At 40.6% G+C, this 25,375-nt stretch overlaps 4 protein-coding genes across 4 annotated transcripts; 2 read left to right on the top strand and 2 right to left on the bottom strand.

Moving 5' to 3' along the window:
- Positions 1–1,982: 1,982 nt before the first annotated feature.
- pfdn6 (prefoldin subunit 6) lies at positions 1,983–4,854 on the bottom strand. The gene is made up of 4 exons (XM_061048872.1): positions 4,666–4,854; positions 4,403–4,473; positions 4,151–4,275; positions 1,983–2,303 (listed from the first exon to the last, which is right to left on the bottom strand). Exons 1-4 carry the CDS (start codon positions 4,727–4,729, stop codon positions 2,186–2,188), a joined length of 378 nt encoding a protein of 125 aa, XP_060904855.1. The 5' UTR covers positions 4,730–4,854; the 3' UTR covers positions 1,983–2,185.
- A 218-nt stretch (positions 4,855–5,072) lies between these two features.
- mmgt1 (membrane magnesium transporter 1) lies at positions 5,073–7,630 on the top strand. The gene is made up of 4 exons (XM_061048871.1): positions 5,073–5,221; positions 5,549–5,601; positions 5,696–5,799; positions 6,778–7,630. The coding sequence occupies exons 1-4, from the start codon at positions 5,143–5,145 to the stop codon at positions 6,932–6,934; spliced, it is 393 nt and encodes a 130-aa protein (XP_060904854.1). The 5' UTR covers positions 5,073–5,142; the 3' UTR covers positions 6,935–7,630.
- A 1,338-nt stretch (positions 7,631–8,968) lies between these two features.
- Positions 8,969–19,862, bottom strand: ints6l (integrator complex subunit 6 like). Its single transcript, XM_061048870.1, has 18 exons — positions 19,580–19,862; positions 19,383–19,460; positions 17,108–17,257; positions 16,010–16,099; positions 15,735–15,918; positions 15,500–15,628; positions 15,171–15,334; positions 14,759–14,911; positions 14,416–14,548; positions 14,085–14,179; positions 13,883–13,993; positions 13,372–13,587; positions 13,069–13,195; positions 12,714–12,856; positions 12,389–12,620; positions 11,876–12,256; positions 11,683–11,776; positions 8,969–10,598 (listed from the first exon to the last, which is right to left on the bottom strand). Exons 1-18 carry the CDS (start codon positions 19,688–19,690, stop codon positions 10,496–10,498), a joined length of 2,694 nt encoding a protein of 897 aa, XP_060904853.1. The 5' UTR covers positions 19,691–19,862; the 3' UTR covers positions 8,969–10,495.
- A 1,074-nt stretch (positions 19,863–20,936) lies between these two features.
- Positions 20,937–25,076, top strand: mospd1 (motile sperm domain containing 1). Its single transcript, XM_061048867.1, has 6 exons — positions 20,937–21,091; positions 23,193–23,494; positions 23,579–23,654; positions 23,839–24,071; positions 24,344–24,505; positions 24,587–25,076. Exons 2-6 carry the CDS (start codon positions 23,341–23,343, stop codon positions 24,616–24,618), a joined length of 657 nt encoding a protein of 218 aa, XP_060904850.1. The 5' UTR covers positions 20,937–21,091; positions 23,193–23,340; the 3' UTR covers positions 24,619–25,076.
- Positions 25,077–25,375: the final 299 nt, after the last annotated feature.

Genomic DNA, 25,375 nt, shown 5'->3' with positions numbered 1-25,375 from the left:
GCTAAAGCTCCATGTGATAGGTCTATGTCCATGCTTACAATCTGTCGATATACAAATTCCTTCAAAGGCTGATTCTTCAACAACCTTCACCAAAGCAGGTGTTAGTCCCGCATGGTTAATCTGTAACAGGATGCTCTTTGAGCGTTTTAAGATTAAACCCCTCGGAGGAAGACCTGAATGACTAAGTAAATCAATTAAAGCCTAAAGCCAGATAGGTATTTTACCAGTCTAAATGGAGATTAAACGGGACCAGTGACAAATCCACAGCAGTGTATAAACTATAGGCTAAGGATTATTCTACAGCGGATGTAACTGCTTAAAGGTTTCCAGTTGTTGTTTAGCCTGAGAATCAAAACACGACGACTCTGTCCCATGTCTTACTGTAGAGTGCCATTTAACTGAACTCCATGGGAACTTTCGCTTTGAGCATGAGAACCCGTTCACACTACTTAACATTTCAATCAGCTGCTTCTGTTGCTTTTTATCACATCGACGAGAACGCAATAAACTCAAAGTGATAAGTCACCTTTTGGCCTCTTCAACCATGTGAAGCACGGAGCACTAAGGTCAACCAAATATTCATAAAGCATTAACCAATGAACCTTTGAATCTACAGTTTTTGATACTTTAAGAGGATAAGCTTATAGTTTATTAGTCTATAGTTCACGAGCTTCAAACCTGACGCCGATATGTTTGTTACACATGGGGTTAATAATTTAGTAATCCAAAGAGTTGGTTTAGGTTCTTAAACAAATAAGGACTCTTTTTATTGTATGATAGTAGAAATTAAGAAAATATTTGGGCTACAAAAGGACACGTGTCGGACAGCTTTACAGCTACAGTCTGCATGTTATAAAACCAGCGCAACTCAAGGTGTTAATGGTTATAAAACCAGCGCACCTCAAGGTGTTAATGGGTCTGCTGCCTCCCACGCGCCTACGGTGATAGGCTCGTGCACGAAAGCTCTTTGTTCTTTGGCGGTAAGGTTTTTTAGGTCGAGTTTAATTATTCAACTGTAAAAACGAAAATAAAAAGGTAGACTTTTTTTTTGTCGCCTACAAAGAACAGACTGTAATTCAATGCAACCATATTAAGTTAACACAAATCTCAGTTATTTAAATCCTCAGTTATTTAAATCCTCAGACGATACATCAGGGTTGTAAGACTGTTAAATGCTAGTGTAACATGCTTAAAATGCTTTTTCATATTTTCATTTTTTTTCTGTCATTTTGTTATATCCGTGTGTCTATTTAAAATAAGTTAATTTGCAGAAGTATTTAAGTTAATTTAAATTTCTAAGAGTAAACAGTAAATACTGTGTGTTTTATTTACCTTTTAAGATGAAGACACTGGCCCTTTAAGAGAGGTGCGGTGAAGGAGACACAGAGGTGTGTGTGTAGGCTTAAAACGAAGCGTGTGTAAAGCTGAGGGCATTTTTCTTTAATAAAAGTTGCAAATAAGTGAAGAGCGACGAGTTCTGATCGGTTCATTTCAAGGGTGCAACACTAGCATGCCGTCGTTGTTATCTGCATGGATAAAATAAACCCTGCATCCAAAGTTTTCGAGGAAGATCTTCAACATGTTCTTATGCGATAGTTAAGATGTTTTTAATATTATTTTAACAATACAGCGAACGCAACAGGCGGACTATCACGTAAGTCATGAGAGGTCAGCTGGGTGTCCTTAGTTTGCATTCGTACTTTAGACGGTTTTGACTTTTTAAGACCATTGAAGACTTTGTTGTAGATTATTCATGTATCCTAAATCCTCCGTTGGTGGTACACGGCGGGGGAAAACACATTCATTAATGTGAACAAAGCTGCACTGCTGAGCCTTTTTCACTGTGCTGAGGTGTAGGGAGGGTCAGTGACTGGACAACATCTGCTGGGTGGCCTCATACCTGCCCCACCAATTACAGTCCACACAACATGAGCTGCTGTGGTTAAACAATCAGCTCTGCTCATACAATAAACATTCAAAGGTTGGACTATGAAAAACAGGTTTATTAGTAATAAGACAAAGTCAGCGATACAAGCAGAATTCACTCAGACTGATGTTTAAGGCTAAAATTATATAATCCACTTCTTTTTATCTGTGTGTATGTATGTGTGTGTGTGTGTGTGTGTGTGTGTGTGTGTGTGGGGGGGGGGGTGGTTCGGTGTGAGCTTGCTGTTGGATCACATGGTCAGACTTTGCCAGCCATGCCTTGAGCTCGCTGATATTCTTGCTGTAAACTGGACAGGAGTTCTCGATGCTGTTCAGATTTCTTTTCCATGTCTTTCAGGATAGCCTCGTACCTCTGACTGTTACACGATACAACAAAAAAAAAAAATAGCATTAATTTCTCATAAGAGAGACACCAGAATAAATCCCATTTCACAAACATATATCTTTCTTTGATATGTACACTCTTCACCAATAAACAAATAAATCTCCTTTGAGCAGTAACATTCGACTAATCAATCTCCCATAAGTGTCTAGCCAATGAGATGATTACATTTACAAATTATGAAACAGCACTCAAACTACAGTCTGCACACTGTTAACAGTTTATTCAACAACCATTTGAGGCTCCTGTCTGACTTTCTCCGTCATCCTGAGACCAGAGAGACACCATGAGGACTGTGCTGTGGTTAACGTCCATCAATTTAACTCTTTACTGCCCTCTACATGCTAATGAGCAGGATTACACAGCTGAGCCATGCAAAAAAAATATCTACATTTGGCTATTTAGTAGTAGTCAGGTGTCTGCCTTTACCATGAGTTTATTTCTAGTCCATGTTGCCCGAGCGCCCGTTGAAAATACTCAATGTAAAGAATTAGTGGTAAGTACATTAGAGTAAAATAGTATGATGTTATCTAACTGAAGGAGTTATTTCATTTAAAGGGATACTTCACCCATTTGCATTAAGTTTTGTATCATTAGAAACCTGGTAGTATTTTTGAATGGTCGTGCATCCCGCCCTCATTTTCCCCTGAGATAGGAAATCTTTGTATTTCTAAGTCTGAAAAGGAGCTTCAAGTGACGCAAAAATCATCATTTTGCGTCACTGGAAGCGGTTGCGGTTAGCAGGGTGAAACTACAATGCTAGTTCCTCATATTTTCGACCACTGAAGCTACAGACCAATCACAGATCAGTGGGTGGGAACTCACTCCCAGAATCAAAAACTTAACGTCCACCATATTGCTTGGAAGCTATGCTAACAGGCTCTATGGAGAAAGCTGAGAAGAACCGACAATGGCGAAATATTTATGTTTCAACTTCAAACTGATGAAGGGGATTTTGAAGGTCTTGTGCTGCCTTTTCACGGTCAAGAAGTCACCATCTTCAACATTTATTTCACATTTCTACTACATATATGACCCAATGTCAATACAGATTCATGTTTCAACGGGTGAAGTATCCCTTTAAAATGAGGAAGATTACAGGGTACCATTTTGAGTTCTGTTTGAAATATCTCTCTTCAAAGTCTCTCTTTAAATGAAACAGGCAGCGGAAATGTGTTTCCTACAGAAATCCAAAGGGAAATATCTAGTCCTTTGTTTCAAAACAGGCAACTGAGTTGGTTTAGGTGTCCTATTAGCATGCCTGAATATAGCATAGCTCCATTTGATGTTTCTCGTGCTACAGTAATGGGCTCCACTGCCTTCAGCAGTTACTTAAATAAATCCGATTTGTATATATCCATTACAGCTTCATCAATTAGTCAAGTTGTATTTGTATCATAATATGTATTATTATTATGTAATCATAATAAATGTTATCTCATAGCATAAAAACAGGTCAAGCCCATACTCATTCTTAAATTATTTATACGGACGCGACGCAAGTCCACCATGAGAAAGCACTTGGCAACATTAGGCTTCAGTGACAAAGAACAACGATAGAATATCTATTTATTTATATCAGTGGTGACACTGACGATCACAGGTGATCAGCTCAAGCTGCAAGTAAAGTCCTAATAAACTCTGTCACCACACAGATGGAGGGTATACGGCTCATGATTAGAAATAACCCATATGGACAGAAACAACACTGGATTCATTGGGTTTTTAAAGCATGGAAATATCAATCTAGCCCTACTTAATGTCATATCAATGTGGTGCTAAGGATGATTGCAATGTAGGATAAAAGACACCATGACTCACATCTCTCCATTGATGTACTCCAGCCTCTTAGTGACGGTGGCTTTGGCTTCATCCAGGTCTTGTTTTACTAACACTGGACCAATCAGCTTGTATACTGTGTTTGTGCCGTCCAGCAGATCTAGCTCCTAGAAGACACAGGGAAACCAAACCTTTCATAAAAGAGCATTACATGGTAGGAAAACTAGCAGTATAACAACAACAATGGAAACAGTGGAGTAGGTTTCTACAGATAGAAAATGAACTGTGGTTTACCTCTTTGACAATGTTGTTATCAGTCAGCTGAGTCTCCAGCTTCTGTCTGGCTGACATGCTCTTACTCACATCTACAAACAGAGCAAACATTACAAGTAAAATCATCTTTTCATAAAAACAATGTTGATATAGTAGTGGGAGTATCGTTGTAATCATGCTGAATTGTTGATAAGAAATATAAACTGAGATCTTATCCTTATAAGGGTTGTTAGCTAGCTCGCCACAACATGGCACTAAACCATGCATTGTTAGCCTGTACCTACCTTTCTGCATCCCTGTGTACTTTTCTAACTCCGCTTTCAGTTTCTTTTGAAGGGCCTCTGCCATATTAGCGTTTGACCAGGACGTACTATAGACTTGATGAACACAAAGATATAAAGAGAGATGACAAGCTAAGTGTGCTATAACATGTAGCTCTGTTGGCTGACAGGAAAGGGCAGCGGCACGAGCACATGATAGCTTACCCTTTCAAAGTAAAAGCCCTCACCAATTACTGACTGTTTTCCTAACAAATAATGGGCGAAAATAAAAAATGCATATGAATAGAAAATCTGAAACCACTAAAAATTATTACAAATACATGATAAATTATATTTGTTTGTACTATTGTTTTAATCGATTTAATCTTGTGGGGTATTTTTATTTTTTTTTACCCTGTCATGGTTCCGGCAGTTTACGACATTGTTTTACGACATTGTTTTTACGACACTGCATACAGTTCCTCTCAGCACTGGTTCAAGATGGCTTCGTCTTTTTGGAAAGGTGTTGTCGGCATCGGACTTTTTGCCTTAGCCCACGCAGCTTTTTCAGCCGCACAGCGTAAGTGTTGAAACATGGTGTGAAAACACGCTTCTCCCTGTGTTTTTGTAACCCCGGAGGTCTTTGTTGGTCTTTGAGTTTCGGCGACAGAGCAGCCGGCTGGGCCTTTACGGTCCAGCAGCGAGCTAATAAATGCTAGCGCAGCTTAACCCCGTCGAGAATCATTCACAGGAGACTGAAACATCATCCTCCATCTAGGCTGGAAAACTGCTGACAGAGCGAGTTACCTTTCAAATGTAGTAGTTTGGACACCAGTATGTTCATCTGCTTTACTTCATATGACAAAGTGTGTCAATTAAATTAATTAAAATGTTTCTCCCCCACCAGATCGGTCATACATGAGACTCACAGAGAAGGAAAACGAGACACTACCAATTGATGTGAGTAACTTTCATGCTCATTCAGTCTTTTATTACAACAATCTGTGAAGTGTTGTCCATGTTTACACCAATGTGTCTTGTTTCATGTTTTCAGATTGTACTACAGACCTTGTTGTCGTTTGTGATGACCTGTTATGGTATTGTCCACATTGCTGGAGAGTTCAAAGATATGGACGCCTCCTCAGAACTGAAAAACAAGTGAGTAGAGTCAGAGCACCACCATAGTGACAACATGTGTGTTTGTGTCCTCTGCCACAGGGGAAGCCTGCTCACCACCTCAACCAATTTATAGTAACAACAACCGTGGTTCAATTCCCACAGATAAAAACACTAAACCCCTTTTAAGTTGCAGTAAATTATTCTGTGAACAGTATGTTGAGAAGGCCAGAACAGAAAAACATTGTATAAATGTGTGTCTTATTTGATTATAGACAAAATTGTTAAGTCACAGAATCAATCACCATTTTCTGTCCACTGGTGCCAGTTTGCTTTTTTAAATGGGCTCTGTGACTCATCTAAGGGAAAGCACATTTGGAACCACAACGGCAGCAAGGCTTCCTAAAGCGGTTTCATCTGCAGTATGAAATTTGCACCTTATGTGACGTTGCTTTGTTCTTAGGCTAACATTTTTTTTAGCACAAGTTAATTGGGTATGTTCTGTAAATTTGACTGAAACCAGTTCCTTCTTATTATTAGTAACAATTTATTCAGAAGAATAAGAACCAAGCAAGTTTAAAGCATGCAAGTGAACCTGGAGTGATTATACACCATATACCCTCGACATCGCCCAGCCCTACCCTCACTTCTTGCTTCATCGTTTTATCGTTTTATAATGAGAGCACGTTGTAATGTATGTTTGCTGTGTGTGATCATGGCTGTGGTATTTTGATATTTGATATGTTAATTCAGTAGTGTGACAAAACATTCCAACAAATGAGGAGAAAGCATCATGTATGAAGAAGGCTCATGCATTAAGTGTTGGTTTCAGATATCATCGCCTTGATGTATGTCATAAGGTTTTATTCCTTCATGCCTTTGATGTAAGAATATAAATAGTATTATAATAGTCATGTTACACACATGAACTTCACTGCATCTGCTGAAGTTAGTATTTAATGTGTACAACACCTCACAGCTTTCTTGTTAACGTCTTTGTCCCCTTGTTTTTCTCTCTAGAACATTTGATACGCTGAGGAACCACCCGTCGTTTTACCTCTTCAATCACAGGGGTCGGGTGCTGTTCCGCACGCCGGAGGAGGAGCCCTCCTCTGTACGCAACCAGCAAGCCCTCCCCAACCCCATACGGTTACGCAAACTGGAGCATTTGCACTGAGACTGGCCTTTCCTGCCTGTAACTTCATTGTCAGATAAGATTTTGTTTTTTTTGTTAGACAGAGGGGACGGAGTGAGAATCCCTCTACTTTAATTTGTATTTGTACATAAACTAATATGCTGTCCATGCATCTCTGTCCATAGAAGTGGTCTCCACCATATTCAACACAGACTGTGCCAACCCATCAATTTTTCAAGCAGATTTGTTTGTATATACAGTATGTTATTGCTTTGGAGTCTTGAGATACAGAGACATCTTCCCTTATTGTCCTCTCTGAACTGAAGCAGGATATCGCTGTCTTTTCTATATCCTATGTATGAGGGGCATGAGACCGCCTGTTTCTTAACCGTTTCCTTTCAAGCACACATCAGTCTTTAGCAACAGTCTGCGCGAACCTCTGTCAACTCAAAAGAGTTTTTTGTCAGATGAATGGGGATATTGTATATGTGTTGATGATTTCCTCGAAGCAGACTCGTCTCTACATCCTGTATGCATTGAAGCGGTCTGCTTCAGGAAATCAACTCCAGCGGAGATGTGCGAACAGAAACCTCTAGGCAGCCGCTCTGATGATACTGTGAACATAAACTAGAAAGCGCTGGTACATTCATCAGGGTGACGTTTATTTTTTTTCCTTCATTTACGTTTTGTTAAGATTAAACAGATGTTTATAATTTAATAAAATGCGTACTGATTTTACATTGCCTGTCTGTGTTTTTTTGTCCATAATGTACATTTAGAGACTAGTGTTTGGATCAAACCTGCAGAGGGCTTTTCGAGGACAAAACGAGGTCATGTCAGTGGTTTATTATTCCGACATCTTTCTAATCAATTTAGTGAAACTGATAACAAAAGCATATTGTGACACTGATGAAGCTCCTTGTTCATAGAACGGGACGTTTTTAAAGACACAAGGCAGAAGCTGCGACCTTGTTACTGGACTCTCATCACAAAATGTTCCCTCTAATCAGTTGCTCTTGTTGGACTCAGGGTGGCAGTGAGCTTTACTTTTAGACCTCAGGAGAGCTGCAGCCATACACCAGTCACATCAATCTCAAATGTCCAGTTGAACTCTTCAGCCTGATCAGCTGATCTAGGTCCTTAAGTTTTAACATTAAAACTCATTTGAGAGGAGGATGGTTTAAAAACACTCTTTAATATAAAGGTGTTTCATCTTTTCTCTTTTTATAGCCCATATTTCATCAGAATGGACACTTACAATATCAAATAATCACTCTTTTTGGGTTTTTTTGTCCTCATAAATAACTGAATCAAATTCATTCTTCGGGCCTTTCAAATTAATCAGATAGGAGGGTGAACGGATAACACCCAGTGCACATAGGCATGTACCCGGGGGCGATCCTAGAGTCTGTTGGGGTCCTAGGCAATAAAAGAGGCCCCCTCCAACGAGTGTTCATTATGTTTTAAATACTCTAACACAGCATGGGCAGAGGCCATGTTTATTTCAGTAACATTCCTCAAGATCAAGTCGTTATGAAGAGTTGTTACTGTCTGGCTTCATTTTTCCTCCTCTTCTTTTTTTTTCTTCCTCCCAGACAGATTACTTCTTTTTGCTTTCCTTTTGAGATGTCCATTGACAAACTTAGGTTACTGCAGGAGCAAAGCAAGCATCAATTAGCAGCGCAGCAGAGGACAGTGCTATCAGATAGGGCCCCCTTAGGAAGGTTTCCTACTGTCATTGCAAACTTTGCACATTTTGAGCCACTGCACTGGTTTAGGGGGGCCCCTACTAGCCCGGGGCCTCAAGCAGTTGCCTACCTTGTCTGTTGGCAAGCAGCACCTCTACATGTAATGAGTGACAAGTGAACATCGTTTTGTGAAAAAGGGATGAAAGCCCAAAATGGTTTTGGGAGTGCTGCAGGTAGTGTGGACGCCCTCCTCTGCTCCTATAAAAAGAAATACACTCAGAAATATTACTTAGCTGACTGAGGATCACAACATATTGATCTTTTTACTGAAGGTGAATCTCTGAATATTAAAAGTACAACAAGACAAAGTGACAACCACACACAGAAAACCATTCTACCTGAGGTTTATTTTTGTTTTGTGGAAAAAAAAGGTTGATGAAACCTTCCATTTTATATATGTATTTAACAGTTTACAAAATTGGCTTTAAACATGTCATCCAAAATATGTCTTATACTCTGAAAAACATAAAACAAATTCACAAAAAAATAATCTATAGTCGTTATGAACATTAAAAAGTAGTGTACATATGTCATAAAAAAGATCAACAAAGATGATTTATTTTTCCTTTCTTTGTTTTTACATCGACTTGGGTTGATGTAAAAAGCAGCAGAGGGCAGATATCCAGCAGGTGTCTGTCAGCTGAGCCTGGACCGATGCAGAAATTCCTCCCAATAAAGTCATTATTCTTGAAATCAATGGAGTGTTTGTGATGCTCTGGAGGGGGATTTCACAGGACTCTGCGTGTCTGTGAGATGAGTCAACTTTTAGTAACTTCACAAACCTCATGTACTGTTGTAATGGCAGGTAGAAGGATATTGATGCTCAGTTAGGAGAGCAGTAAACACTGATTATAAGGAAGGTATTTTTAATGGACATGAAGACGACGCGTGCTGACAGTAAACAGTGATATGTGGTTATTGTTGTTTATCAACTGCAGCTGTTAAAATGACTAAATGTGTCGAGTCAAACAAAGGGAGTGAGGCCGTTTAAGAGACAATTCAATCTGATAAAAAAAAGACATCTGTGAAAGTGAATCTTTGTTTTACTGAGACAGTTCTGATTAGGGTTTGTTAATGTGAAATGTATCGCAGGCTTTAGAAATGTACCTTTTCTTTACAAGTCTGTTTTTTAATGACTGGATTTGGAGTTTCCAACATCGTCTTCTAACTTTCAATGGTTTGTCAATGGAATATTCAGATGATAGTAGATTATCATTTAACCACAAATGTTCCCACTGAGATACAGATGTCTTTAAATATCACATTATATTTAGGTTTTACTACAACATCAAATTAAAAATATATGTTAATACTCAGATTCTTTCCACCCACATGTTTTACAGTTTTAAAGAATGGTTGCAGTCATACAAACCTTTTTCAGACCAGCTGAAGAAGATCAGTTATGGAGGAATAACACCAGGAAGGACTCTGTCCATCATGTGCCACATGAGGATCTCACAGCTTATTGTGTATCTCTCTAAAGGAGTGTTAAGTGTGTGTTTCTGCTCTAAACAATGTGCTGATACAGACAAAGCCATATGTATGTTTAAGGCATCCATCAATATAATGAGGATTATATTCAAAGTCTCTGTAATAATCCTCAGTGGATCTGTCCTGAAGGCTCTCCTCCAGTTCAATCCCCTACCATCTGCCTCTAACAGGATGTGATGGAACAGCACACGGGGAGTTGGGAGCTGCTGCTATCAGTGCATTGGTCTTTCCCCCCCCTTCAGTACCCACATTTTTCAATCAACAGGAACATCTCTTTCATGGTGGTGAATGGTCAACAGAAAACACATCAGAAAGGAGGAGCTTCTTTCATTTTACCAGTAACAAAAAGACAAATGGTTCAGTACTAACTGCCATTGTCATTGAGAAGCTGTGGAGTTGTTGTTTGCTTCTCTTCCAGATCAGTGAGGGCCGTCTCCAGCTGCTGGATCAGAACCCGCTTCTTGAACCTGCCGGAGAAAAAACATGGAAGATTAATGTCGGTGTACCTGATAAAACATGAACTGAAAGGTGGTTATGTGTCATTGTTAATAGCTGCAGTCCTCCAAGGACACTAAAACTTCAATATAATGTGACTAACAGTGACGCAGGCAGGACAGGCATGTTATGTGTCAGGGACAGATTCAAGAACTCATTCCCTTCACTCATATTGGCTACTAGCTACTATTAGCTGTTTTCACACATGGACTCCTGAAAATGTGTAGACAATTTAAAGACAGCCTGCTCCTGACATCTTCCTGAGTTGCAGATTCACATACAGTATGTCCCCCACAGCATGAGGCATGACGTAAAAAATGATGCTGCAAAGTAAAAAAAAATGGCAGATGCTGCGGGTACAAAACTGTAATGGCATTTTTCTTGCCTTCAAATAAATTCTGTGTTTTCACAGTAACAAAAACAAGTGGAAAAGAACATTCAGTGTCAGTAGGGATGGGACTCACGATTCGATTTCGATTCTGATTCTTGTGGTCACAATTTGACTGAGAGTCTATTTTTGATTCATGGTTCAAAGTCTATTTATGAATTAGTACATACTTAGTACATCAGGATCTAGTCCAGTCATCTGTGATACTGGCTGAATTTCTTGCTGCTCCATTTGGCATTCTACTGAGTTAAAGAGCTAGCCATAGCACTTGAGTGCTACGGCGCATGGAGTGACTAATAAGGCAAAAAAAAAAAAAAAAGAAGTTTTTTGGGAAGTTATTAATCTATTTCAAATCTCAGAAGATAAGAACCTTGAAATAAATAAAAATGTTCCCCACCTCTACTGGTGAGTGTTACGTGCACAAAGTTGTCTTTGTTGAGGAGCGCACCAGTTGGTGATACAAACATCATCAACCCTGCCCACTCGCTTGTCTGGAATTTTCCTGAATATTTCCTGCTGCGTTTACACCTCAGCAATCCCTGACTTCATGTTGAAATCTGACTAGGCAGTTTAAAGGGGTGACGTCAGGGTGAAATGTTTGGACCTTTGTGGTATGCAGCTCAATACGAAGGAGTTTTTTTTGCATGTGTGAAAAACTTGTCTCTTACCTGACAGCCTCTCTGATAGCATATTGGATGAAGTACTTCTGGACGTTAACTGGTCCTCTCAGGTGCTGCAGTATTCCAAGTATTGCCTCATAGTCTGAGGGGAAACAAAGAGATCAGGAGACGGCCAATTGTCTTCCAATGTGAAACTTTTTTCAACAGGCTTGAATAAAAAGACGCATCATTTCATACTCACTTCTTCCAGGTTTGCGGACTTCCTTGATAATCCGGCTCCTCAACTCTGCTTGGCTGCCATCTAGTGGGGCTATATATATAGTCTCAAGTACTGCAGGGTCAGATTCAGGGTCCTCAAGCAGGCTCTGTGGACTCAGTCTGTCATAGTCGAGTTTCTCCTCCAATGGCTGCTCATCTAGTTGCTCTTCTAGCAGCGTCTCCTCGATCATGTTGCTGTCCTCTTCCCCCTCTGCTTCACACAACCCGGCCTTCTCCTCTAGGCTCAGTGAAGGCGGATCCTCTGTTTCAGTGTCCATCTCAGAGGGCCACATCTCCCCCGACTCAGAGCCAAGAACGCTGTCCCCATTAGTCTCAATGCCTCCCGTGTCGTTGCCTTCTACTCCTGTGGCAAACAAATACAAAGTGAATACAAGCGTTCAGTTCAATCTGTGCAACATTTTTCCATGAATGGCTCGTATTAATTGTGGCAGTGATTGTGTGTTTGTTTTCCTTTATCAGGACGTCTTCATTCTACCTTTGGTCTGTGGGACGGCTTTGAGGAGGCTCTGCTGCCCTGAAACAGCTACTGGACTCTTCCCCACCGCCATGTTGTTTGTGCTTCCTGGAGGGGTCTGTGGTCGTCGCAGTAACGGGGACATACTCCGCCTTCTCTTCATAGTAATGCCTGAGTTGGAATCGCCAGAATTTCCTCTTTTCTTATTTTGAGGGCCTGCAACAAACTCATCGGCCTCATCGATCATCATGCCCTGAGATAAACATAATAAAAGAGCTTGTTAAAGAAAAGCAAACATAACTTAAGGGTAGTATCTGCCAGTCCTTTGTGTTGATATATCTTTTACCTTCTTATCCTGCTTGAAAGGATTCCCAAATGTGTGAAGGCGTTTCGGTTGGTCAGGGTCGATCTCTCTCAGCGGAGACGTCGTCATTTTTAGGTACTCCTGATAGTTTCCCATCTGAGCCACAGGAATACTGTGCAGGTAGTCTGAAACCACAGAAAACATTTTTATTAAACATCCAATCATGCACGTTTCAGTGCAGTCTTTACATAAACAATTTAAAAAATGTTAAATTGGATTTGCTTTGATTCAAGACATGTATTCAGTGAGTGCTACTCTTTCATCAGAACAGGGGGGAGAGTGAAGTTTTCAACTCAAACTAAACTAACTCTACATTTTCTTTGGTAGGATTTTATACCTTCGTCTTGTCCTCGGATGAGTTTCTGTGATGTCCGTAGCAAATTGGAGCGCATTCGAGTGAGTTGATCCAGAAGGTTCCGCCTCGGGATGTCGTAGGCATTTCGATAAGCTTGAGGTTTTAAATCCTGTAAAAACATACATTCGCATTTTTTGGTCAGAGAAAAATGATCAAACATTTTCCTGTAACTTTACACACACACACACACACACACACACACACACACACACACACACACACACACACACACACACACACACACACACACACACACACAGAGTGTAATTTCTGTCTAACATCTACCTTGTTGAGCAGGGCGATCTGGAAGCCAGCAAACTCTTTGAAGTTGAGGTCCACAAGGCGTAGAGGCCCCTCCCCAGTGATTCCTTGTAGCAACTGCTTGAAGTCCTGGCGGTAGGCCAGAGAGAGGGAGTTGGAGTGGTTCTTCACCTTGATGCCAGTTTCTTGTGGAGCTTTTTTCCCAACAGAGACGATCAGACGATCAGATTCCATCTTTGCCTGAATACACACAAAGGAGGGACAGGAGCACAACTTTCAACAACTGTCTGGTCCGATGCATTAGTGCAGACGGATATGAGACTTTGGTAAGGAGAGGACTCTGTTAACAGCACAAACACATCAAAGACATTTAGAGTAAATGTGCTACTTACACAACTTAAGCACCGTGTCAGTCAGAATTTAGCAATGAGACGCGTGCTGTGTTGTGCACTATTTTGTGCCTCACACTTCATACAATAACGATCACATTCCTCAGAACTGTTTTAAAGGGAACCTGTAGTCAATGAGTTTTTACCTGCTGACTGAGCTTCTTCAAATAGGAGATAACACTGTAGCTCAGGCCACAGTCCATGGTGTCTGCAATAAGATTAGGTGCCCCCATCATCCTCAAGGCCTTTTTTAAGGGCTGTCAGAAGAAAGCAAGAGAATACAGTAAGTGTTTTATAAAAAAAAAGAGTATCAACACATGTCCTTAACAAATACTAAAGGCACTTTACCATGAGGTAGTATGGAGGCATTGTCTTCAGGTACATCTCAAAAGCCTGTCGCCACTTGAGGTTCGGTTTTAGTTTGTGCACTTTAAACAAGTCATCTGAAAGGAGACAAAACAACGGAGTGTCTGTTAATAAAGTTGCTGCAGGGCTGACATCACCTGTACAAATACAGGTGATGATAGAAGAGCCTAAAAGCATTCACTTCCATGGGCTTCATAAAATGCCTTATCCCCTTAACACCTATTAATTGTACAGAATTATTAGAGAACAAAGTGTATTTAATTTATTGTTATGAGGACTGAAATATATGAAGTGACCCAGAAACATGTCTTACCAAGTAGTGGAAGGAGGACGGGATAGTTGTAAGGCATGACAAACAGGTTGACACAGGTGAGAGTGGTGCTGGCTTTAAGGTAACCAAATGGTTGCCCAATGTCATTTTGCTTTGCACTGCTGCTAACAAACACCTGTGGATATAAACAAAGGAAGAGATAAACATTAGTTGATTGTTAGTAACAAAGCGTCAGATGTGAGGCTCATTGCTGACTCAGATAAATGACTTTAGATAAATCTAGCAGACTCATTATTACTGGTGTTCAGAAAAGTCCTTGGGGGCAGAGCCGGTGACAGTTGATAGATGCCAGGGGAGCTGAGGGGAGTGTGAATATCTGCCATACCTGCCAGCACATGTGTGGGGACTTCCTCTCCAAAACGAACTGGGTGAGTGGAGATGGCTCTAGTTCATACTTGTCGAAGGGAAGCTTGTCGATCACCATTGGCTCACAGTCCACGCACGAGAAACGCACCATGGGATGTGCAGAGCGAGGAGGCTGTGAGCAGAAAATGAAGTTAAGTGATTTGCTTGTTCGACATATTTATGCATGGTTTCAACCCATGTTAAGATGATGCACATGATGGATATCAAAACATTAATTTTCCTACTTAGACACTTGATTACAGTTAGATGTCTAAGACAGTCCAGAGAGTTATTGAGTATTTATACACATTAAAAAAACATCTTTTAGAGGTAACCTGCAGGTTGACAGGCTAAAGCTGCAGCTGAGATATTGTTAGCCTCTCTCTGCTCACCAGGGTGGGAGAATTCTGGTCCGGCCAGAAGGACTCTGGTATGGGCCAATGCCCGACTGGAACTCCTGTTTTTGGGTTGGGTCGCACATAGATGAGTTTGTGGCAGCTGTGCCATGCCTGTGAGCTGAAGGAGGGTACAGGACGACTTGACTCCACCGAGCTCTCTGTAAAGAACAGAAGGTACAATAAAGGAGAGAAAAACATTCTCAACCAAAAACCAACAACCCAAGTTAACACTCTCAAACTTGACGGGGCCCTACCACGGCCAGATGTTCGAGGTATGCCAAACTGTTAAGACTTGTGTTCATTCAGTGAGCCCAAACACTCACCTTCTCCAACAAGAGGCGGATCTGGACCCGTCTTCTCAAAATTAAGGACAACACCACTTTGAACTTTTTGGACCAGAGACTCCAGACACTGGTTCAACATCCTCTGTGTCCGCACACAGTAAGATCGCCCTAAGAGAGACCAGGAGGCATTACTATCATATATAACAGAATGAATTAGTCCTACCGTAAAACAGAATGAAAATAACTGGTGCACCAAAATAAGAAACTGCCAAACCTCCAGTGACTTCACACATCTGGGTGATGGCAGACTCATCTGTAGGGACACTGCCGAGCTGCTCGCTGTCTGGCGTGGTTGCTCCTGGCAGCCTCAGTACCAGTGCAAACAGACGTTGGTCCCAGCGAAAAGGCTCTTTGGTCAGCTCACTGCCTGCCAATGGAGAGTTGAGGGGCAGGTGCAGCTGGACAACAGACAGGGTAGAGAAAAGTGATGATAGGTTTTTCAGTCAGGACACAGAAGTACACAATACCATCGCTAAAAGTGTCTCTCACCTCGTCGGGCACCCCAGAGCTGTGTGTCAGCTTGTTCCCATCAGTGATAGTTATGATCACGGATGGCTCGAGGAAGAAGGGGTTGCGGCCCTGAGAGAGAAACAGTAACATGCAGCAATTTAATCCAGGCTCAGGCAAACAGTGACCCCATTCTTTCCCACCGGTCTGATTTCTTTCTCAGTTTCTCACTTCAGTCATGGTACAAGTTCTGTGTTTCAAAAGACAGGTGTGCTGTTTCACTATTTTATTGTATTAGCTCCACACCTCTGATAACCGCCTGCATGCTAAAGTGAAGAGTATGTTGCAGCCTTTAGTCTTGAAGCTGTACACTGCAAAGTGTCCTTGTGTTACACATTTAAAGACAGAGGTCTATACCACTGTACTGCGGGGGTCAGTCCTGTCTAGTTCAAACACACATAGAATACCTAAGTAGATTAACAACCCCCAGCTTGTATCGTTACTTGAGAGTAGTAATCTATCTGTGTTTCAAGAAGGGGCTCACTGAGGCAGGACAGACTGGAATAAGCTGCAGTGAAAAGTCAATAATCTTCTCTTTGTCTCCAGTTAAATGAATAAAGAAGAGCCTGCTGAAAGCTTTGTTACATTCATAAACCTTTATTAATCCAGGGAAAGCCCACATATACTGAATGATACAGCTACATCAGGAAAATACATTTTTGTCGTGCAGCTGACTTAACCATGCCTTGATATGAGCACTTCATTTCCCCCAAGAGTGTCTCTCTTTTTATTTACTTCCCTCTGGGTTTTTTAGTCCTACTCACACATTATTCTGACTATTTTAAATTCTGCACGGAATGCTGATCATAGCCTCGCCTGCTTATTGCTTACATAAATAAATGTCACAGAACAACATATTGAATCTGCAGTTCACCGGACTTACACAGGGCAAACTAATTACATATCAAATTAAAGTTCTTGACAGTCAGTGTGATGTAACACATCTTAACAATGACAAAAAAAGAGATGTCACCATCGTGTTGATCGGTGTTTTTAGGGCCTTAAATATTATTCAAAATGTTTTAATTAGGGTGAGACTGCTGCAAAAGAAACGCATCATTGTATTTTGGCATCAAATACCTGTCCATAGTTGTCGATGCCTGAGACAAGGCGGTTGAGGTTAAGCAGGTCAAAGGCTGTGCGGAGAGCGTGGCCTAAGGTAGTTAGCCCAGACGCCTGCAGGTTCTTCAGCTCGCACATGAAGGTGGCATGATTCTCCTTCCAGCCTGCCTGAAATACATACAACGCACAGTGTGGTGAATGAACTGCAGAACAAACAGCTATTAAAAACGGGCGAGAGTAGCCGCAAACCAAAATAGATCCACACCCACAGATACCTATTCTATGGTATTAGTAAGAAAAACAGAATGAGCTTTGTTCATGGACAGCCACCATTGGTAAAAGGAGTTATAAACACCAACTGTTTCTGTGCAATGCGACACCAGAGCAACCATTAAATCAAATCAGGTTATGTCAAGCTCTGGAAATAGAAGATAATATTGTTGAAAAGCAGGCCAACATTTGAGCTGGATGTTTCTGTTTAAGAAAGAGTCTAATCTCATTCATGACAAGCATCCAAAAATACACTTCCCACTGCTGCATGTCCTCTGTGACAGAGACATACTCCCACAGGAGAGGATGTGGCCATGTCACTGCTGATGGACTTTTCTACAGCGGGGTCAAGGACCTTACTGCTGCAGCTTCATGCTTAATCTAAGGATGACCTGCGAGCTTACCACTTCCTCCATGAGGAGAGGGAGGGGAGAGGCTAAAGACAGAGAGAGACAGTGAGAGAAAGAGAGAGAGAGAGAAAGGGAGAAAGAGAGAGAGAAAGATGAAGTGTTGGAGAGAAAAACTCGAAGCGCCAAAATCAACATGTTTGCTCTGAGTCAGGCCAGAAAAGCACACAGCGGTATATGACTGTTGTTGGGTAATTATGACACCTTTATAGAAGCAACATCACAGAGCCGGCAGAGCTGTAGGTGGAAACACATTCACAAGGGAAGCAGCATAGTAATAAATCCAGACACAGATAATTGTGTAGGCCAGTAAGGCTTTACTCAATAATTCAGACTTCAGAACATTACTATTTTCTTCTCATCCAACCTCCTCTCTCTCATCCTCTGCATCAACAATTTATTGCATCTGTAACTGTGCAATCAGAGTAGCCCCATTCGGTGTAACCTCGTCCTTTCATCATAGTCGTTGTTGCACAAAGCAGACAGCAATAGCAAAGAGAGGAAAGGCAGGAGGAAGAGGAGATGAGGGCAGACTTTGCAAGGAAAAAAACCCTCTAGATAACAGCAGCTTGATGATTCTATGTGAGGAGAATTAAAATAATGGATCATTTGGCTAAAATGTTATACACAGGGCTATTTCAGTGGGATGCATGAAAAATTGGACTGGACTCGCTCCGAATAATGCATCACAAAAATGAGAGCATAAGTGTGGGACTTCAGACCCACAAACGGTTTGTGCCTAAAGGAATAGAAAAAATATAAAGCAATAATGTTTTAGGGACTACTGCAGTGAGCTCAAAGTCGTCCTTTGATAGGTCATTAAAAAACAGATATACCATTATGCATAAATGATACTAAATCAAAAATATTAATTAATGAACATGTTGGCACTTTTTGGTAGGAGTAGCTTAGTGTTTGTAGACAGTGTTAGGCAAGCCAAGACTTCAAATACAGATCGATTACTGGCGTAGATGAAGGACTTCAGGGATGTATGTGGGTCTGAAATATTGTTTTATTGTGCATGTTTGTGTAAAGTTGAGTGAGAAACGTGTGCCTGGTTATTGGACGAGTTAATAGATTAGTGTGGGGGGTTGCTTGGCTGACCATGAAATTATTGCAGTGATTAATACATTTTGTTTTTTGCTTTCGTGGGAGAGTTTGACTATAGTATGACTATTAATTATCATGTGAATTATTATTTCCTTCAAGCGAACTCACATAAGTAGCAAAAAAAAAAAAAAACTCATGATGAAGGGTTTATCAACTTTCAACCCAGATTGGCCAATGGAAATGCATGGATGAGGGAACGGGAGGGGGGGGAGGAGGATATGATTGGCCGGCTCCTTAACCAATCCGGACACTCTACTTTAAAAAAAATAGTGACGTCATAAGCGATAATAAATCTCTCCGCCTCCATCTCAACGCCTGAGACTTTTCTCAACACAAAAGCAAAATGTCCGCTGGATGGTCGGAGGCAGTGCAGCTCCGGGTCTGCGGGTATGGAGCAAAAAAATAGCCGTTTTCGCCACCGGGAAGCCGCCCAGCACTGACTACAAACCAGAGGGACAATAAAAAATCAGAAAAATACGTTCGCTCTGACAAATGTAAATAATTACCTTCACTCCGTATGGTGGATCATCGAATGTAACTAGCATGTACCTGTCGCCTCTACTAGCCGGGTCTCGGGCACGCAGCTGTCAAAAAACAAAACCAAAACAACATGTATTAATTTAGACCAATCTTGCCCAAGGAATCCTAAGCTCTCCGACGGCTCGTACTTGCTGAAAAAAATCGGGGTAAAATAATTCTTTACCTTCATAAAGACCTCAACCGCGCCTTTAGCAACGTCCAGATACGTCGTACCCAAATAAGTGCGCTGATTCATAGAGGCGGACGTGTCTAACAGGAAAACTAAAATAGGCATTTTAAATGTATAGCCGCGGTTGTATGCTTTTCTAAAATAACTGTTGTCCACATATGACCTATCGTGCGCTAAACAGTTCACACATGTGTGTATATATTTGTTATAATAAGCCCCCCCCCTCCAGAAGAGGGCCGTTGCTTTTGCTCCCTCTCTATCTGCCTTTCTAGAGCTCGGCGCTGTTCAACTTCTGCTCCTAACGGAACGGAACGCCCCCCTCCCTTCACTGCGACCCCATTGGCTGAGCACAATTCCATAAACCACGCCCCCTGACAATACATAAATATATGCTCCTAACAGAATGGAACGCCCCGCTGCCTTCACTGCGACCCCATTGGCTGAGCCCAATTCCATAAACCACGCCCCCTGACAATACATAAATATATGCTCCTAACAGAATGGAACGCCCCGCTGCCTTCACTGCGACCCCATTGGCTGAGCACAATTCCATAAACCACGCCCCCGACAATACATAAATATATACAAAGAGGTCGAGGCAGATAGGGTACTACGTAGTATAAAGGCCTTGCGTCTTAGGTGAGTATTAAATGTACGTAAGCCCATGTTTGCTGTGGTATGTACATGATTCAGATCATGCAGAATAATATTTGCTTGAAGAGAGATGACATTGAAGAAAATGAAATTCCTTCCATATTACCTCGCATCCTGCCACCTCTCTCTCGCTCTGTCTGGCTCTCCCTCTCTCTAACAAACATTTTATATCGACTCTTATCTACACATTAATTTATAAGGAAAAATACGTTACAGATATAAAGATTAGAGGAATGTCACCAGCCAACCTCAGACACTAGATTGTCTACCTGTAGCATATAAGGGGCCAGATCTCTCCAAGACAAGTTCTGATGATACATCCAGTCCATCAGTTAGAATAAATTCAACATCAAGCTGGCTCTGAAAGTAATTTATAGCTAGGCTTTCACGTCATTTGTCTTTGAAAAGGTGAATAATCTAGTGAATTTAATGGTAAAATGTGAACAGTAGTATAATTTCGCTGTTTTAGTGGGTCTGTGGGTGAGATACTTCAAAAATATAATCTCCCAAATGTAGTTTATAATATAAAAAAAGCTATAATTAATGCCTTACCGACAAAATGTCTCAGTCTAATACAGTTCATATTTGGATGCGTTTCGCAAAGAATAACTTAGGGCGTTTAAATGCTTAAATTATATACATCCTATTATATTATGATTTTATTCTTTACGTCTGTTTTGTTTACGTCTTCACGTTCTCTTGCGCCCTCTGCCTTCCCAGGATGCATTGCGAGATCTGCAGTATATTATTGACAAAGAAAAAGGCTGGTGAGAAACAACAGCAGGGTGGGAGCTGAAGCCCAAACACAAGTGATAACATTAAAGATATACGAGCCAGTGCGTTGTTAACAAGGTAAAGTCTCACTCCTAGCTTTCCCGTTAAGTATCACATGTGTGTGTTTCGTGGTTTGTAATGACACTACGTGAAGACAACGTTAGTTTGCTATCTGCTAACATCTGGGGCTAAAGCTAGCTACCGTTTACCTTCTGTAGCATTAGCTAAACAACATGTTCCTGCTCTGTCATACACTGTCATGTTGTGTGGTTGATTTCTGGATAATCATTAGATACGAACGCGTTATTTACAACACCCTGTTGCTGAATTTATAACTAATATAGTCACATTATCACGTCATTTCTCACGTCTGTTTTTATTATTACCTACAGTTTATCTGAATACGGTTAAAAACTAAACCATTATGTTTTATACGTCAGTTAACAAGAACTTGAAAAATGCGTTTATGTCGATGATATAATGGATTAATTGTGTTTGTTTTGTGTGTACGTGGAGAACAAAAGTGTTGCAACACCAAGAAAGGTTCCTGGAGTTCAGCATGTAAACACCAAGAGTCACATGACCTGCCACATGGCGTTCAACAATGCTTTCCCTTTTCACATCTCAAAAACTTACTTTTATTACAATTTCCCCATCTTGCCCTATCTTACAATTAAAGTAACCCCCCCCCCCAAAAAAAAAAAAACCGACAACAACAACATTTGTCTGCAATTTCGTGTGCGAGAATAAGTCCTGAAGAATTTGATGAATCACTGTCATTAATTTAAATGTGCAATCTGCAACAGCGGTATGTTATCTTATACAAAAGTTAATACTGAGTAATGTGGTTTCATAAAACTTTCCTTTCATTTAATGTTTGCACTGACTGTTATTTAATGTCTGTTTTTTTTATAATTCTTCTTTTTAAACATTGCTGTACATATATAAACAACACAACTTCAGAGGGTCAACACTTTTTATATTTTATATTCAGGTTTAATTACAGATGTTTTTCCTCAACTGTTTATAGGTTCTTGTTTAAATTGCACATATATTTTATTTTATATTTTATAATTTCTTGTACTATTTTTAACTGCACAGGTTTAAGTTTGATTCATCTAGGGGTATTCTTTAAATCTTTTTTCGGGTTAATATATATGTATTGGGGGGGGGGGGCATCGGTTTTGTGGTTAATTTGTAACAAATGTTTCATGTCATGTACGTCTTTGTAACCTGCTACTGGATGCTTTGAATTTCCCTCGGGATCAATAAAGTATCTGTCTGTCTGTCTGTCTGTCTGTCTATCTATCTATAATCTGTCTGTCTGTCTGTCTATCTATAATCTGTCTGTCTGTCTATCTGTCTATCTATATATCTATAATCTGTCTGTCTGTCTATCTATATATCTATAATCTGTCTGTCTGTCTGTCTATCTATAATCTGTCTGTCTGTCTATCTGTCTATCTATATATCTATAATCTGTCTGTCTGTCTGTCTATCTATATATCTATAATCTATCTGTCTGTCTGTCTGTCTATCTATAATCTGTCTGTCTGTCTATCTATATATCTATAGTCTGTCTGTCTGTCTGTCTATCTATATATCTATAGTCTGTCTGTCTGTCTATCTATATATCTATAATCTGTCTGTCTGTCTATCTATAATCTGTCTGTCTATCTGTCTATCTATATATCTATAATCTGTCTGTCTGTCTGTCTGTCTGTCTATCTATATATCTATAATCTATCTGTCTGTCTATCTATCTATATATCTATTGTCTGTCTGTCTGTCTATCTATAATCTGTCTGTCTATATATCTATAATCTGTCTGTCTGTCTGTCTATATATCTATCTATAATCTGTCTGTCTGTCTGTCTATCTATCTATATATCTATAATCTGTCTGTCTGTCTGTCTGTCTGTCTATCTATCTAATGTCAATGTGTGTGTTACTGGCCTCCTAAATCCAGTAATGGTTTGGCAGTAGTAATAACATTCATTGTATTTGTCATGTTTAAAAAACATTGATGGGCAGCAGCTGTTGGCTACTTAAATGGAATATGAAATGCATTGTTTCTGATTTAATGTCAAGGCAATAGAGATTTAAAATACAAGTACAAGTGCCATACAAGTGCCTCTTTTGTCAGTACAATTTATTTATCCCTTATGTTTCTTCACAGTTCCTTGTTTTGGCTCTGAGGCAATGATTGAGGACAAGCGCCACTTCCACCTACAGGGAGTTTACACAGCTTGATAGTTTGTGGAAAGAGGGGTGGGGGGGCCCAGGCAGACTGTGGACGGGGAAGGGGAAGAGCTCAGCTGGAGCCAATGCAGCAGCAGCATCGACAGCCTGAGCTGGTGGAAGGAAGCCTTCCCGTGTTCGTGTTCCCCACTGAGCTCGTCTTCTATGCAGATGAGCAGACGTCTCACAAGCAGGTGCTCACCCTCTACAATCCATATGAGTTCGCGCTCAAGTTCAAAGGTCAGTTGGCAGAGTGAAACAACCTATTTGGGTATCCACGTATGGCGTACTTTGGTCTAAATAATCTGTACTTTCTTGTATCAGTGCTGTGCACAGCGCCAAACAAGTACACTGTGGTTGATTCCACCGGAGCTGTCAAGCCACAGTGTTGTGTTGACATGTAAGTTTTTTTTTTGTTTGTTTTTTTTTTGGTTATGTCCCGGAAGACATACCTTCCCTGTTTATTCCCATCCATGTTTTTATTGTTTATAGATTACTAATATAGATTGGACTGTACATTTTGCCAAATGCTTTTTTTTATACAGCTAACTTCATGTGCTATCTGGTCAAATCTGTCCACACAGAGTAATCAGACACAGAGATGTCCGGGCATGTCATTACGGGGTGTACGACAAGTTCCGTCTACAGGTGTCCGAGCAGAGTCAACGGAAAGCTTTGGGTCGCAAAGAGGTGACAGCCACACTTCGGCCCTCTGCCTCACAGGAGCCACCCAGCCCTCGACCCCATGATGAAGAACGCAGACTCAAAGAGCAGTTTACAGATAGCGAGTTTTTTGAACAGACTGCATTTCAGACAGGTAGGATTAAATATGATTATGTAGGGTTACCACTAGATGGCGCCAAATGTTTAGAAACTTAATTACGGGTGCTTATTGTGTCTTTAACACAGATTTTTGTGGCCTGTGGAGAATGTATATTAGGCATTTGACACATAAACTGATTGACATATATTGTAATGAATAAGTTGTAATTGACTTTAATATTCAGTTGAAATAAGTTGGCTTGGGGCTGAAAGCCTTTGTGGCTTTCTAGGGGATTTATTTGATTGTGTGCTTTTTGTGCCTTGAAGAGAGCAGACCTGTTGCTGGAGGCCCGAGTCTGCTGACAGTGCTGCTTGGCCTGGTATGTATGGCTGCTCTGATGCTCCCCACCTTAGGGGAGCAAGAATCTACTGTGCCTGTCTACCTCCACTTAAGTGTTAACAAGAAACTTGTAGCTGCTTATGTTCTCGGTAAGTGGAAAAGAAAACATTCAAAAATCCTTTTTTAATAGACAGCTATATATTTTAAATAAAAAAAAATTGTTTCTCCAGGTCTTCTTACGATGGTCATCTTACGCACATGAAACGCTGTGAGCCAAGAGAAGGATGGAAAACGATAGAAAGGCGAAGAGAACACTCACACCAGAGGCACTACTCTGCAATGAGTACAGCTGACAGTAGTGGGATAGGGTTCTTGTTCAGTTTTTACCTTCCCACAAAAACTTATTTTTTAGTATATTTTAATCCACTTATTTGTGTTGCTCTATACACGTTACTTACTGACCTGTTACAAACAAGAGAACTTTGAGTGTAGCTCAAAGGATTGGCAGTGTGAGAGGAGCTGACTCTGAGCAGGGCCTGTGAAGAAACATGAGGCCACTGAAAGTGTATTTTGGCCTTGTATACTCTGTCTGTATTTTTCAGTTGCCATTATGTAACAGAATATGGTTAACCTGAGTGTGAAGGAATCTACATGCAAACATGATACATGTACATAAAGCCATTAAACTTTTGTTACGATATTCACCTGTAACCATCCCTATGTTGATGTTTTGAGTCATTTTAGTATTGAATGATTTGTATGCATGTTTGGAGAGTGTTTGAGTTTTTTTTATTTTTCCAGGAATAAGATTCTTTGAAATGTCACCAAAGGTTCAAATCTTCTTTTGAAAGCGATGCTCTGTTCGCCGTATTCTATCAATGCTCCAAACATTTAATAAAATATCCATGTGGCTGTCTGTTACGATGTTCACAGATCAAGTTATTAAGTTCAGGAGTTCATTAAATGACAATATACGGTTTGAAACTGGAAACACGATTTGTTACGCTAATTTCTCACTG

Source organism: Labrus mixtus, chromosome 10 (assembly GCF_963584025.1).
Source record: "Labrus mixtus chromosome 10, fLabMix1.1, whole genome shotgun sequence".
Lineage (NCBI taxonomy): Eukaryota > Metazoa > Chordata > Actinopteri > Labriformes > Labridae > Labrus > Labrus mixtus.
Note: the sequence above shows the minus strand (reverse complement) of the source record. Positions and strands in the feature narration are given on the sequence as shown.

Excerpts from the sequence above, each read along its gene's own strand:
- mospd1 (XM_061048867.1), top strand. The coding sequence starts at position 23,341 with ATGCAGCAGCAGCATCGACAGCCTGAGCTGGTGGAAGGAAGCCTTCCC. Across the intron at positions 23,495-23,578 it reads GTTCGCGCTCAAGTTCAAAG|TGCTGTGCACAGCGCCAAAC; the intron begins GTCAGTTGGCAG and ends TTCTTGTATCAG. Across the intron at positions 24,072-24,343 it reads ACAGACTGCATTTCAGACAG|AGAGCAGACCTGTTGCTGGA; the intron begins GTAGGATTAAAT and ends TGTGCCTTGAAG.
- pfdn6 (XM_061048872.1), bottom strand. The coding sequence starts at position 4,729 with ATGGCAGAGGCCCTTCAAAAGAAACTGAAAGCGGAGTTAGAAAAGTAC. Across the intron at positions 4,474-4,665 it reads GTACACAGGGATGCAGAAAG|ATGTGAGTAAGAGCATGTCA; the intron begins GTAGGTACAGGC and ends CTCTGTTTGTAG. Across the intron at positions 4,276-4,402 it reads ATAACAACATTGTCAAAGAG|GAGCTAGATCTGCTGGACGG; the intron begins GTAAACCACAGT and ends TGTGTCTTCTAG.
- mmgt1 (XM_061048871.1), top strand. The coding sequence starts at position 5,143 with ATGGCTTCGTCTTTTTGGAAAGGTGTTGTCGGCATCGGACTTTTTGCC. Across the intron at positions 5,222-5,548 it reads AGCTTTTTCAGCCGCACAGC|ATCGGTCATACATGAGACTC; the intron begins GTAAGTGTTGAA and ends CTCCCCCACCAG. Across the intron at positions 5,800-6,777 it reads TCCTCAGAACTGAAAAACAA|AACATTTGATACGCTGAGGA; the intron begins GTGAGTAGAGTC and ends TTTTCTCTCTAG.
- ints6l (XM_061048870.1), bottom strand. The coding sequence starts at position 19,690 with ATGCCTATTTTAGTTTTCCTGTTAGACACGTCCGCCTCTATGAATCAG. Across the intron at positions 15,919-16,009 it reads GCTCTGGGGTGCCCGACGAG|CTGCACCTGCCCCTCAACTC; the intron begins GTGAGAGACACT and ends TCTGTTGTCCAG. Across the intron at positions 15,335-15,499 it reads TCCGCCTCTTGTTGGAGAAG|AGAGCTCGGTGGAGTCAAGT; the intron begins GTGAGTGTTTGG and ends TGTTCTTTACAG.